This window comes from Zootoca vivipara, chromosome 3 (assembly GCF_963506605.1).
Source record: "Zootoca vivipara chromosome 3, rZooViv1.1, whole genome shotgun sequence".
Lineage (NCBI taxonomy): Eukaryota > Metazoa > Chordata > Lepidosauria > Squamata > Lacertidae > Zootoca > Zootoca vivipara.
The window spans coordinates 57,269,618-57,284,531 of NC_083278.1; the positions used below are offsets into that span (position 1 = coordinate 57,269,618).

The window sequence follows — 14,914 nt, forward strand, 5'->3', positions numbered from 1 at the left end:
CTCAACATGTTGGAGGGTATGGCCTCAGGGCCTATCTGAGGCGAAACAGAGCCTCTGCTAGATGGGCATGAAAAAGCAGGGACCTCTGAAGCACTTTGTGGCACCTTGGGAATCCAGATATCACAATACCTGAGTTTACCGTAATGCCATAATACAATGATGGGGGAAGGCGGAGATCAGGTACAGAGGAAGTGGTCCAATTTGACTGATAGGTCTAGCTTGTAATAATCAAGAAGTTTTAAGCAGTGCTCTCCAATCCCCAATGGAGACTAGCTTTGCAAGAGCAAAACTAAATGCCTCTAAGGAAGATGCCAGGGTGGAGAAGATCCTTCACAACTCACAAGTCTAGCTTGTAACGAGAGGAAATGAGTTTTACCCAGAAAGCAAATTCTTTTTAGGATCCCGCCAGATGTCCCTTTTAGTGATTATTTCTGCTCATGACGCTATTGGGACAGTCATACGCAATCCTACTTTCAATACTGTTTGCACCTGCAGACGCTTTAGGGCAGTCACACTGATTCATTTCCAATCAGTGCAAATTCCATAACTTCCTGCTTAAAGCAGTATTTCTTTTATACCACAAATGATATACTATTATTGTATTAAGAACACGTTTCAGAATACATCTGCAAAAAACAAAACACCAATCTGGAGGAGCTCAGTGTTTTTCTCACTCCAAAATCAACTTTAAAGTGACCTACCACAAAACCCTCTGGACCTATTTTTCTGCAACTTGGTAGGTTTCTCTTCTGCCTTCAATTTTCAAACCAATTGCCCATAAAATGCTAACTACAGTAAGTAATAAAAATAATAAAAACTGTGCTTCATATTTTAACATCTCTAACCAGTGTTCTACCAGTAAAACAGTAGTATAAAAGCATATAAAACAAATAAAGACAAGAATTCAGGGGATTCAAATGGCTCAAAAACAGGGCCCAATTTTATGGGTCAAGGAAAGCCTGGGGGAAAAAATCTCTTTACAAGACATCTGAAGTAACTGATGGTTTCTGCTTCACATATGGCAGATGAAAGTGCATTTCATAGCACAGGGGCATTAGCAGGAAATGCCTGCTTTTAGGTCACCACTGTATGATATTCTGTAGGTTGCAATACCATGAGTAGAATTTCCCCAGGTGATCTAAGTGAGTCTATACAGGGGCAGTTGGCATGTAAAGTACTGTAATTGGGAACTGCAGCAGCTCCTAGATAGCAATAGAGTTACCACATTGCAGGTGGTATAAAAGCACATATTATGTGCAACTTCTGAATCAGCCACATGTGGGAGCCAAATATCATGGATCCAAGCATAGTATAAGGCTCCTTTCATACCTAGGTATATAAGCATCTGGTCACATATTCTATTTGTTTGCAACTTCAGTGCACATATTCTGTCTTTTAGTTTGTGGGTTTATTCTTTTACTGGTAGGTTAAACATTTGCAAAGTGAGTTGCATAGGGGTGAAGCAACAGATGGGACTTTTACTTTTGTGCAGTAGGCTACACTCCAGCCACACAAAGATCAGAGATTTCTATATGCACGCACACACACACACACACACACACACACACACACACACACACACACACCCCTCTTCAGCTTCGCAAGGAAGAGGAACCACAGTTCAAGGACACAGTCTAGTAGCTGGACCAATAATGAAACCACACAAAATGGCACGTCGTTGGGTTGCTGAGGGCCCTGGCTGAGGGCTCCCAAGAGACAAGCATATTTATTTATTTATAAATATACAGGGACCCAGGTGGCGCTGTGGGTTAAACCACAGAGTCTAGGGCTTGCTGATCAGAAGGTCGGCGGTTCGAATCCCTGCAACGGGGTGAGCTCCCGTTGCTCGGTCCCAGCTCCTGCCCACCTAGCAGTTCGAAAGCATGTCAAAGTGCAAGTAGATAAATAGGGATCACTCTGATAGGAAGTTAAACGGTGTTTCCGTGCGCTGCTCTGGTTCACCAGAAGCAGCTTTGTCATGCTGGCCACATGACCCGGAAGCTGTCTGCGGACAAACGCTGGCTCCCTCGGCCTATAGAGCGAGATGAGCACTGCAATCCCAGAGTCGGACACGACTGGACCTGATGGTCAGGGGACCCTTTACCTTTAAATATTTATACACCACTATAAAATTAAAATATATATAATAAAAATGCATAAAGAAGTTTAAAATCAGAGGTTATAAACTAACATGGAAAGATGTATTCTTTTTTTCTTTAAAGTAAAGTAAATTTTATTTATAGTTTTCATCACTACAATTTCTCCACATTAAAAGTAACATTGCATTAAACCTCGACTTCCCTTCCCGCCTTCCATGGTTTCCTCCGAAACTCCATTACTACTGCATATTCTAGTCAATTCATATCCCCTCTATCTCACTTAATCTCAACATAACTTATACTGCTGAATTTACTCTTAAATCTGCTAACATTTTAACCTGTTGGGAATATATAACCAGTGCTATTTTCTGGGGGAATGTAGGGGTACGCATACCCCTAAACATTTTGTGAATCTAACGGGAGAAGAAACTAAATTTTTGTTTTTTAAAAAATAGTTTCTTCTCTAGCACGGTGAATCGTCAGTGTGTGGAATGTTTGGAGGTTTGTACTTTCGTCCATTTGCTGTATCTATTTCCCCCGATTTGAACTACGGTATAAAATGGTGATTTTCTTGAGTCAAAATGAGAGTATCCCTAAACATTTTTTAAAAGAAAAATAGCACTAGATATAACATTTTAAAAATCCTAACCGATCACTTAAAAATCCTAACCAGCCGCACATGGACCACCTACGATAACCTCCATGCCCTCAAAAACAAGCAGCATGCAGAACAGGGAAGGTGGGGGAGAAAAAGAGACGAGGGAGCAGAAGCAGAGGAAATAACTACCCAAGATAGAGAAGGGAGTGGGGAGGAAAGTTAATAGATAAATAAACAAACAAACAAACCTCAAACCTATTATTATTATTATTATTATTATTATTATTATTATTATTATTAATACCCCGCCCATCTGGCTGGGTTTCCCCAGTCACTCTGGGTGGCACCCAACAGAATATTAAAAACACGATAAAACATCAAACATTAAAAACTTCCCTAACCAGGGCTGCCTTCAGATGTCTTCTAAAAGTTGTGTACATAGTTCTTTATTTCCTTGACATCTGATGGGAGGGTGTACCACAGGGTGGGCGCCACCACCAAGAAGGCCTCTGCCTGGTTCCCTGTACCCTCACTTTTCGCAGTGAGGGAACCGCCAGAAGGCCCTCGGTGCTGGACCTCAGTGTCCGGGCTGAACGATGGGGGTGGAGATGCTCCTTCAGGTATACTGGGCCGAGGCCTTTTAGGGCTTTAAAGGGCAGCACCGACACTTTGAATTGTGCTCGGATACGTACTACTGAAAAGTTGAGTGCAACCCCAGCACCCCTTATAGAAGTCTATGGGCCACGTGTTTCAAAGTGTCCACAGCTGGTTTCCATTCTCCCCTCCCTAAGGTCAGTCAAGGCAAGGAAAAGGCCCAGGTGAGCAGGGCTGCCAGGAGATAGGTGGGCAGATTTGGCTGCTGCTATAATTATAGCTGAAGCTGAAAACACGCTCCTGCTATTTAAATATTTCTTCAGGTCAGAAGGTCAGAGGACAATCTATTTCCACCAAGAGAGTCACATTTGCTCAATATATGCAAACAGAAGAGCAATCAAATAAAAATGGAAATAATCATTTTTATGAAATCAGTTGTGATAATTATTGAGAGGCTTTGTGGATAGAATCACAGATGTCATCATTCACAGAAGAAACTGCTGGTGCATCCTGCTGGAGCAAAACCCTCCAAAAGAGAGAGGGGGAGGGAAAGAGAGGATAGAAAGTGCTTGTTGCAAGAAATATTCTCAGCCTGGCAAGGAATTTTAGTCCATTAATCATCTTGATTGATCGATCGATTTACCATTAAATACATTTGCATATTTCTCAACTATTGTCAACAACTTGACAAATATTGACAAATATTGACAAACGTGTGAGGTGACTTAAAAAGAAAGATAACTTTTACAATTGAAATCAGTTTAGTATTTTATTCACCATCCTTTGTTACAATGATGCACCAATATCATTTCAAAAAGCAAACAAACTGAATAAAACATACCTTGAAAGTAGGCTCCTACTGAATGATCATCCAAAATTCAAGGTGATTACTGTACTGATTAAATCCTTTCAGGCTTTCAGTCCTATTTTGGCTTCTGTACTTTTAACTGCTACCATGTTTGGATAACTTTCTCTTTTCATTTGGTAGCACTTCAATCCATTACTAAAATGAATTACTCTTATGGTAATAAATACATACACACATACATACTGTATTAAGAAAGCAATAAATGAATCCCTTTCCTCGCCATATCTTTTGCTTACAGGGTTTCTTTTAATTCCACATTTTTCGCACTCTATGGCCACCATACGTTTACAACACTCTTATACCAAATTAGCAGTCATGGAGAATCCTGGGGGCTGTAGTTTGTTAAGGGTTCTGGGAATTGTAGTTCTGTGGGGTCAACAACCTTTGCAAACTAAAGTTTGCAGAACCCTTTTGGTGAAGCCACGATGTTTTAAATGTATGGTGTGGTTGTGACCAAAATTACTTCAGCCATGGGCATTGGTCCATGGGATGGTCCAGGAGATCTGAATCCCAAGCCTTTTGTGCTAGGCCCCAGATCTCCTGACCCCTCCATCTTTGGGCCGTATGCAGCCATGTAGTAAGTTAGCACCTCTGTTGCCTTTGGGTTATTCCTCCTGGTACAAGTCCACAGTAGATGTTCTTGTACAGAAGATCTGACGGGATAAAACGAGCTTTACAGCTTTCCTGAACCAGTGGTAGGAAAACACATAAATCAAAGGGTTGCAGGCTGAATTAAAGTAAGCAAACCAAATGAGAACATCAAACAAAACAGGTGGGGTAATGAAATCAAGAAGGCTGTCTACCATTGTGTCTATGGTAAAAGGCAACCAGCATAAGAGGTAGATGCCAACAGCGATTCCCAGTGTTTTCGCTGCCTTCATTTCTCGCCTTGTCGCTCCTGACTGACACATGTTTATCTGCTTGGCTTGCCTGGTCGCCACGATAAATATCTTGACATACAGCCCTACCATGATGAGGCAGGGGAAGAAGAAGAGCGGGAAGTTTATCCAGCCCCAGAGTTTGTTGAGCAGCAGCTGGCAACTCCCAACGCAAGGCATGTCCTGTAAGAACTGGCCTAAACTTTCCTCAACTCTTTCACTGTAGAGGAAGATGGACGTGTAAAGCACAGGGACCCCCCACCCGACCATGACGTAGACGCAAGCTACCCGCACGGTGAACTTGGTGGTGTAGCGCAGAGGGTCGCAGATGGCACAGTGGCGGTCGATGGAGATAAAGCAGAGGTGGAAAATGGAGGCCAAGCAGAAGACCGTGTCCAGGAAGGTGTGGAAACGGCAGAAGGCATCCCCAAAGTACCAGCAGCTCTCTACCGAGCGGATTGTGCTGAAGGGAAGGACTGTTAAGCCTAGCAAGAGGTCTGCCAACGCCAGGGAGAGCAGCAAGAAATTGGTGGGGGTGTGAAGGATTTTGAAATGGAATATGGAAATAATCACCAGCAGGTTCCCCAGGACTGTAAGTAGCATGCCCAGGGCACAGACCACATAGATGGTTAGCTGGACCCCAAAGGGATGTAGGGTTCGGTAGCAGGAGCCATTAATCTTAAAGCACAGCGGGGCTGGGGCAGCTTCCACAGCAGAGCTCATTCTTCTCCTCCACTTCTTTCTGCCCCTCTCAGCTGTTTTGGCTCTGGCAATCTTTCTTCTGTATCTGGGGGAGGATGGGCGTAAATACTTAGTTACTTATTTTATTATATGACCGAGTTCCTTAATTTATGAATCATATCCCACGTGAGTCTCGAAGGTGATTTACAAACACACCAAACAAACAACTAAAATTGGCTCTCTCTCCTTTTTAAAGGCACAAAAGATGACACTTTGAAATACAGAATAAACATCTTTTTACCCAGCTGGAAAAGCTAGTTGAAACAAAAATGCCTTCCAACTGTCTCTGGAAAATATAAATAGTAATATTTAAGGGACTTGGAGTAGATACTCTTCTGCAGACAGCAGCAGTGGCCTACTGGGTATATAAGGGGAAAGGCAGTATTTCAAGTTACATGGTGCCGAGCTCCAAAAGAGCTATGAATAGACAAATCTCTCCATTTGAGTTTCTCTCATTTTCCCAATCTTAAGTTCAGTTCTCCATATTTCCACATCGGTTTGTCGTGTTTTTTTTCTTGTGATGTTCTCATGAATATTCAACAGCATTTGAGTGCCATATATACATTTTTGCAAAACAATTTCCCCTAACTAAGTGCACCTCTGAATGCTATTTTCACTAATATCTGCATTTTTATTACCCTACTTTTATACACGTTACTTGGCTGGAGAATGCACTACAGAATTTGGAGAAGTGCAAATGTAGAAAGATGGCTGTATTTTTAAAAATCATTTTGGAAAATGATTTTAGTAGGTTCACCATTAAATGTGAACTGAATCAAATTTCTCCCTAGTCTCTAATAGGGCATTATTTGTTGATACCAAAACCTTGAACTTTGCCTGGTAATTATGAAGCACAGAGTGTAATATTTGTGCAAAGAATCCTTAGGAGAGAGTCTGTCTAGCTCAATGAATATCATTACAGAACTAGGTGATCAGTCAAACTGGTGTAACCTAGTTTCATACATACACAAAATCACATCCTTTTCCTATTCATTCATTAATCTGCAATAGCCGCCTCCTCTAGTTCTATATTGTATTCACGATCACGAAAGCAGACTAAAATCAAAAAGAATGGACAAAATCCACATTCTCATTTTTAAATCACCCTGATTTAAGTACAGTGAAGTGTTATAGGGAAATTAATGTGAATTAGGAGGTTTTAGATAGGGATTTCAAATGTGAGTGCTCATTACTTCTGTTTTGTTTGTTTTTTGTTTTGCCTGAATGCCGTGGCACTTTATTATGATCATAAGGATGCCTGGTATAGGAGGATTTTATTTTTGGCTGAACCCTTTCTAGTGGCGCAACACATGCTTGCTCTGTAACAGCGATCACAGCATTCTTCAGGGTTTACAGGACTAATGTGGTGGTGGGGCAATATTTCAATACTGAGAAGACTTTAAAATGTGGTATAAAACATTGTAAAAAAATAAAATAAAATGCAACAACAACTCTCCAAAGAGACAAAGTGCATTTCTTGGGTATCCTAAATATGCCCCCTCCCAATACAGAGGTAGATAGTCAAATAGCTATAGATACAGACATTAGAAGAGCATGTTCCCTTTGTATCACCTCTGATAATAATAATGTTATTGTTTAAACCCTGCCCATCTAGCAGGGTTGACCTGGCCACCTTCTCCTAGAAGTCATAAGTCTATACAGAAAACAGGGCTGTTAGGGTGAACTTAAAAATTCGCTTGTTACATAATTTACAGCTTTATCTTCTGCTTGTTCACTCGGAGGAAAGTCCTAGTACTTTAAATGGGATTACCCCTGAGTAAGTGACAGCAGGTTTACAGCATGGCTCAATATTGAAGAAGGGTGATTTGGGCTACTTCAGTAAATCTACATTTTTGTTTAGAACACTGTACGTGCATATGGGAATACTGCACTGCATGCACAATGGTGTAATTTTTTTAATCTTCAATCTTTGCTTGGTTATGCTTCTATTTTGTATTTTTATAAATCTGTTTTTAAAAATGAAAAATGAAAAATTGGTTATGTAGAGGAGAATAAAACAAATGTTTATGCAACAGTGGTGGTGGGAAGGAACTTTATTTCTCACAATTTCCAAAAAATAAGTTTCAGGTATTTTTCAAAAGGCTGTTTCTTCATTTCCAGTTACTGCAGAAATATAAATGGAATTAAAGGACTGAAAATCTCGCATCCAAAAGATTTTTTTTTTATAAAAAAGTCAACATTTATTGATTTTTTATGGTCTGATACCACAGTTTAAATATCAAACCTCTCTTTTACAAAGCAAATAAACCAGGATAAAGGTTTATGGAGAAAATTTCCGAGGTGTGTGAGTGTGTCTTTGTGTTTTTGGAAGTCTCCAACAATTAGTCTGGATGATTTGAATTTGTTATATCCTTTAAAGCCAGAATTAAGACAAAGTCTTTCAGTAGTTTATCTGAAACTTTTTTTTAAAAGTAACTGAAATGCACGTGTATTTAGTATGAAGACTTGGATCATATACATGAAAATGAAAATCCAATTTCTTGTAGTTTGTTTGAAATAGAACAAAGTACAGTAAGGATTACCTGCTGTTGCCCACCGCCTTAACTTCCAGAGTTTCTCTTCAGCTGGGAAGTCTGAAGTCAGTCAATGCCTTATATAATCCAGTCCTTTGTAAGGAACAGTGAAATTGAAGGTGTGGTCAGCAATGCACATGCGTCTTCAGCAACAGCAATGTTGCTGGCTGTCAAATGCCCTGTGATGTACAGACCTCCATGCTCATTACTCACTTGCCTGTTTCATCTTAACAGCAGGGCCACCAATTGCCTATACATGTCCTGCCCATAATAATATTGCTCTACTGTAACTGTCCACTGTTTTCCCCACAGATTTGGCCTGCTCCCTCTCATCTAAGTCCCAGATAAGGTCCCTCTCGTCATTCCTAGCTCTTCGATTAAGCTGCAATTCAACTTTCTTTAGGATGAGCTGCATTTTCTTGTGAGACATTTCTCATTATCATCCATATTACTTACACATTCCTTCACTGGAAGTTTCGTATACAGTGGTACCTCGGTTTATGAACACAATTGGTTCCGGAAGTCTGTTCATAAACTGAAGCGTTCATAAACTGAAGCGAACTTTCCCATTGAAAGTAATGGAAAGTGGATTAATCCATTCCAAATGGGTCCGCGGCGTTCGTAAACCGAAAATTCGTAAACCGAGGTGTTCATAAACCGAGGTTCCACTGTATAAGCTTGGGCAACAATATGCAATGAGGGCAGGCAATGTTATTATTCCTTAGACATGTTGTTGGGTTGTATCAACTGTCTTCAGTGCAGACCCACTGAAATTAATGACTAAACTCTGAGCATGTCTAAAGTTGGAAAGCACTGATTGTCTCTCAGCCTGACCTCAACGTATTGTTGTGTTGATGAAATGAGAGCAGCCCATGTAATCTGCCTTGGGCTTTTTGGTGGGTGGGTGTGAAGCAGCTGTGATAGAGGGGAGGGGAATTCTGGGAGGTACAGAACTTGCTCAGGTCTTGACAGGACAGTAGAATGCTGAGAGAAGACTATAATGATATTTTGGGTGCTTGCAAAATGTGTTTTAAAAGCAGCAGAATAACAACAGTTGTTTGTTAGCAAGTGAGCCAACCCAAACAGCATCTTCTTTGTACTGATTTACTATATACTTTGTGAAGGCTTAGAGCAGGGGTAGGCAACCTAAGGCCCGTGGACCGGATGCGGCCCAATCACCTTCTCAATCCAGCCCATGGACGGTCTGGGAATCAGCATGTTTTTACATGAGTAGAATGTGTCCTTTTATTTTAAATGCATCTCTGGGTTATTTGTGGGGCATAGGAATTCGTTCACCCCCCCCCCCCAAAAAATATATAGTCCAGCCCACCACATGGTCTGAGGGACAGTGGACCAGCCCACGGGTGAAAAAGGTTGCTGACCCCTGGCTTAGAGTCTCACTTTAGGGTCAACCACACAATCACTCCCTGCCCAACGTGCTCCTCAAGGAAACACCATAGATAGGACAGAGATGGGCGAAAATGAATGGGAACAACTGTCTGATTCCCAGCATGGTCCTGAAGTTTCTGCCTAGGATCAGGACATCCTATCTCTGTCAATGGACAGCTCAACTACCCACCAGGTGTCCTGCGATTTGCTACAGACAAATCTAAGGTAGAGATGAACAGAGTCAGAGCACCTAAGACTCCTCTACAGGATTGGGGCCGGGGCTTCATAAATCAGACTGCTGGTGCTAAAAGATTGAATGCTCTAGAAACTGCATTGAGTGTTGAACAGGGAGGCTGGCCTATCGACTTCAAGGGCTACCCTAATGTCTTTGGTCATGCAGAATAAACATAGGAACTATCTTATCCTACGTCGAATGGAATTGGTGCATGTACCTCCATATTGTCTACAATGAGCGGCCGCAGCTCTCTTCCATTTTGGCCAGGAGCCTTTTCAAGCCCTACCTGGAGATGATGGGGATTGAACCTGGGACCTTCTGTATGGAAAGCAGAACCTCCTCCACTGAGCTACAGCCATTCTCTGAGTCACAAGACAAGGCTGGTGTGCTTTCCATGGAAGACTGCAAATGGCATAATGAAATTCCAATAAATAAACAGTTATGGGCATAGCCCCAGTTCAAAAATTGGTGTCAAAAGAAAAGTTTCCAGCTTAGTCATACAGACGTTTCTAAATAATATTCCCTGGTGATGTAAAACTTGCTTGTGAGACATCAGTGTATTGTGCATCTCCCCTGAGGGCACTTACTTTTGTGGTCTCTTCTGAGCTGTTTACTTCCAACAAAAAGGTGTTGGAAGTGTCAGACCTGAACAATTATTTCAGCTGTACTCCCTGGGCTTTTTCTTTCTTTCTCCGAGCTCTCCTTGTTATTCTATGGTGTAAGTAAAGCCCATGAGCTTCTTTTACAATTACACAAAGTTCAGAAAGAATTACTCCAGCCTAACATGTCCTGCCAACCTAGCTGTTCGAAAGCACCTCAAAAGTACACGTAGATAAATAGGTACCGCTTCGGCGGGAAGGTAAACGGTGTTTCCGTGTGCTGCTCTGGTTCGCCAGAAGCGGCTTTGTCATGCTGGCCACATGACCTGGAAGCTGTACACATGACCTGGAAGCTCCCTTGGCCAATAACACGAGATGAGTACTGCAACCCCAGAGTCGGTCACGACTGGACCTGATGGTCAGGGGTCCCTTTACCTTTACCTTTAATGTGTTCAAGAGAGAATGTCGGTCTCAGCTTCCATCAAGTTACAGCAAAACCTTTGTTGATTTCAAGGGGGTTTGGCAGGGGTGGGGAACATCAGGACTTGGAGTATAAAGGAGGTCCTCCAATCCTCTCTGCTTGGCCCTCAGAACCATAGCTGTCAAGTTCTCCCTTTTTTAAAGGGAAATTCCCTTATGCTGAATAGGCTTCCTCGCGAGAAAAGGGGAAACGACAGCCATTCTCAGAACCCAGGTCTCAACCTCACCAGGCCTGCTCTTCATGCTCCTCAAGTGCTTTTGCTTGGTTGCAAGGTGTCCTTGAATCATGATAATGCCTCTCACTTGTCCCATTGGAGAAATGCATATGTGGGGTAGAAACTCCTGGCTTTGGCAAGGCTGGACTGTCACCTACTGTACCAAGGCAAGAGCGGCACCTGCTGCTCTACCTTCTTTTTTGTCCAGTGATATGTGGGCCCCAGAAGGTTCTGCATGAGGGAAATGGCTCATCAGGCTGACAAGGGGATTTCTGCTCCTGGAGTATGGAGAGAGATAATTGCAGAGAGAATGAATATGTAAACACAGGGAGACTGAAAGACAATAGGCCATTCTGTATTATTTTTATGGGGTGTTAAGTTTTGGGTTTTTTCTTCTTCTAATTTTGTTGTACCGGCTATTACTGGGACTGCCATTTTGTTTTGGCGGGAGCACCATCTTGTTTCAGCAGGAACGTAATTTTTCTCAAATTGAGTTTATTAATAACATTTTCTGAGTGATTGTTTGTAAGGTGATTCAAGATGCCTGTTAAGAGGAATCCTAGTTTGGTTTTCCCTTCCAAAAGAGTGATTAGAGGCCCTTCCCAGTCCTTGTGATCAGTGCAGGCCCTAGAGGAAAAGCAAAAACAGCAGCCCGCTTAACTAAGCAGGCAAAGGCAGCTCCATGAACCGGGAGCGTCCTGGGAGGAAATTCCCCTACCGGCTAAAATTTACAAGCTGCTGTGCAGAAGCAGACGGGGCAGCGGTAAGCTCCGCAACTGGAGTGCACCAAGGGCCAAGGCCCCGAAGGGTGAAGCCACTCCAAGGGGAAAGAGAAAGGGGGAAAGGAAATTGGGGGGCAAATTTAAAACAAATGGGGAAGCGGTAAGATCCGCAACCGGAGTGCACCAGGGGCCAAGAGTGCCCCCCCTCTAACGGGCAGGGAAGGGGGGAAGGAAAAATGGGGCGGGGAATAATACAAATTGGGAAGGAATAAGGAAAAAACAATTTAAGAAAAGGGGTAACGGAAAGATATCACCAAGACGATCGTCAAAGGTAAATCACTCTCTCTTTCGGCTCGCTGAAGACACGCTGTTGGTGTTCCGAATGCATGCACCAAAAGAGGAAGCTCTGGGTCACGTGCATGGGAATAAAAAGGTCCCTCAAGCTATTTAGACTGCATCCCATTGGCCAGATTACACCCAGCTATGAGGGACCTCCAATCGGGTGTTGTGGCTATCCAATAGAACCCCCCCCCCCACAACACAGGGTGTCTGATTCCAGGTCTCACCGCAATACGTGTCCTCTTTAAGGGAGGACTCGGTTTAGCTTAGCTGGAATGTGTCCTTGAATGGCGAGAATGCCTCTTGCTTGCCTAGAGGGGGGGGGAAACCTATGTGGCCTATGTGTGTGAATAGATGCCTCTGGTTTCTGCATGGCTGAAACGTCAGCTACATCTGCTGCTCAACCCAATTTTTGCCTCTGCCCCCCAGTATGTGTACCCCACCAAAGGTTCCCTATGAGGGACCATGACCATCAGACCAAAAGGAGCTCTTCTACCCCTTGAATATGAATAAAGATAATTGCAAATAAAATGGATCTGCTAAAATACATAGACTGATATACAATGGGCCAATCTTTATTGTTTTTATAGATTATAGTTTTTGACATTTTCCTTGTACGACACCCTGATATTTTATTTCAGTCTCTCTATATATTTGTAAAGAAATAAATATGATTGAAATGTATTTAAAATACATTTAAAAGTGTGTCAAAAGCATTCTTAAGAAGTCCAGAGCTGACCAATTTTTCTTGTGTGTAGAGGATTCCCCCCCCCAGTGGTACCATGGCTGCAGATACACTATACGTTTGTGTGCATTCTGTAAGCTCTATGTCCTGGGTTTTGTTATTATTAAACACATGACATCAACACCGATCTGGACATATTCCCTTTTCTTTCTATGAGTTAAAGCTACTGGTTTGTAGAAGCTACTGGTTTGTAGAAGCTACTGGTTTGTCGAAGCTAGTGGTTCTACAAACGAGTTCTGATGCTAAGAGAGATGTTAAAACTGAATAAATTCACACTTAAACCCATGTGTGTGTACAAAAGAAAGCACATGCAAACAGTACAAAATTCCAGATAAGTGTGAAATTCAAAGCTTAACTACGTTCCAATCTATCTATGAGACATGGCACACCTCCAGTTCTTCTGGTCGATACTTTGAATTTATTTAAACATACCAAGGATGGCATGTTATGTGAGAGAAACCACTGAATGCCTCACTTGAACACTTGCTAATTTATTGGTTTTCAAAGAACAGGTTAGCAGTGCGGGATGGTGAGCGGAAGATGTTTCCTATGAGGATGTACCTAAGTGCTTTTTGAAACCATGGATAAAAAAACCCATATATTAATGGATTGCATGTGGAGTTGATGTAGCCAAACCATGTTAAGGCGTCAAATAATACTTCAGGAGTGGAAAACCCTATAAAAGGGTCAATTAAAATGGCGAAGAAACATGGAAGCCAACACAAGAGGAAAACCCCCATCACAATACTCAAGGTCTTAGCTGCTTTCCTGTCCTTGCTCTTAGAAACCTGGTTGTGTTTTTCATCACCCACATTTTCAGATCTGCTCTTCATAACCCTCAGGTGCTTTTTGGACACTTGAAAGATTTTTGCATAAATCCCTATCATCACAGAGCTAGGGATGAAGAAGCCAAATGAGAACAGAACTACGCCCCACAGTTTATTAAACATCACCGGACAAGAAGTAGAACATGCAACTACAATCTCATAGCCTTCGATGCCAGAGGCGTATGCTTCAGAGAAAACCACCCCGAAGGCAAAAGAAGCCGGCACTGACCAACAAACAACAATCAATTGCCTAATTGTAGGGATAGTCATTTTCAATGAATAGTGAAGAGGGTAACAGATGGCACAGAAGCGATCGACAGCAATGGAGCAGAGGTGGAAAATGGAGACCAAGCAGAGCATCAAGTCAAAGCTGTAGTGGACTTTGCAGAAGGTGATCCCAAAGTACCAGCAGTTCTCTATGGATCTGATCATGCTGTAGGGCATAATGAGGAAGCCGAGCAGGAAGTCAGTGACTGCCATGGAAAGGATGAGGAAATTAGTTGGGGAGTGCAGCTGCTTGAAATGCGAAATGGAAACGATGATTGCCAAATTCCCAAGGACGGTGACAACGATGAGTCCACTCAGGGATATATACATGGCTCCTCGAACACCTGCTGGCCTGAGATTTTCAAGGCAGCTTCCATTTCCAAAGCCAGAGCAATCAATGGCAGCCACAGATGAGTTAAGAAAAACCACCATTCTTCATCTGAAAATAGGGATATGGGATATTTAATGCAGAAACGGACACATGCTGTTTTGCAGCTCTCCTGTAATCTGTCCAGAGGCTATATCATGAATCTGTCTGATCTATTGTAGCTGATTGTGTTGACTGATGGCCACTGAGAATGACATGCGAGTTACCCCACACTTGATATGCCGCTAGCATCTCCGTATCTTGTTTCTCCTTAACAAACAAGGAGGATCTTGTTTCTTATTGCAGAGGTAGCACACAAGGAGATGAGGCTCAACTCTTTTCTACTCCATCCCATGTTTTTTTTTTAAAAAAAAGCCTGCTTAAGAATGGGTATCTAGTGCATTTGGGCTGCCAATC

The 14,914-nt window shown here is 42.3% G+C and overlaps 2 protein-coding genes across 2 annotated transcripts; both read right to left on the bottom strand.

Moving 5' to 3' along the window:
* Positions 1-4,764: 4,764 nt before the first annotated feature.
* Positions 4,765-5,760, bottom strand: TAAR5 (trace amine associated receptor 5). The gene has a single exon (XM_035110672.1). It carries the CDS (start codon positions 5,758-5,760, stop codon positions 4,765-4,767), a length of 996 nt encoding a protein of 331 aa, XP_034966563.1.
* Positions 5,761-13,527: 7,767 nt separating this feature from the next.
* TAAR2 (trace amine associated receptor 2) lies at positions 13,528-14,562 on the bottom strand. Its single transcript, XM_035110669.1, has one exon. It carries the CDS (start codon positions 14,560-14,562, stop codon positions 13,528-13,530), a length of 1,035 nt encoding a protein of 344 aa, XP_034966560.1.
* Between the last annotated feature and the right edge of the window lie 352 nt (positions 14,563-14,914).

Bases quoted from the DNA above. Each gene is read 5' to 3' on its own strand.
- TAAR5 (XM_035110672.1), bottom strand. From the start codon at position 5,760: ATGAGCTCTGCTGTGGAAGCTGCCCCAGCCCCGCTGTGCTTTAAGATT.
- TAAR2 (XM_035110669.1), bottom strand. From the start codon at position 14,562: ATGGTGGTTTTTCTTAACTCATCTGTGGCTGCCATTGATTGCTCTGGC.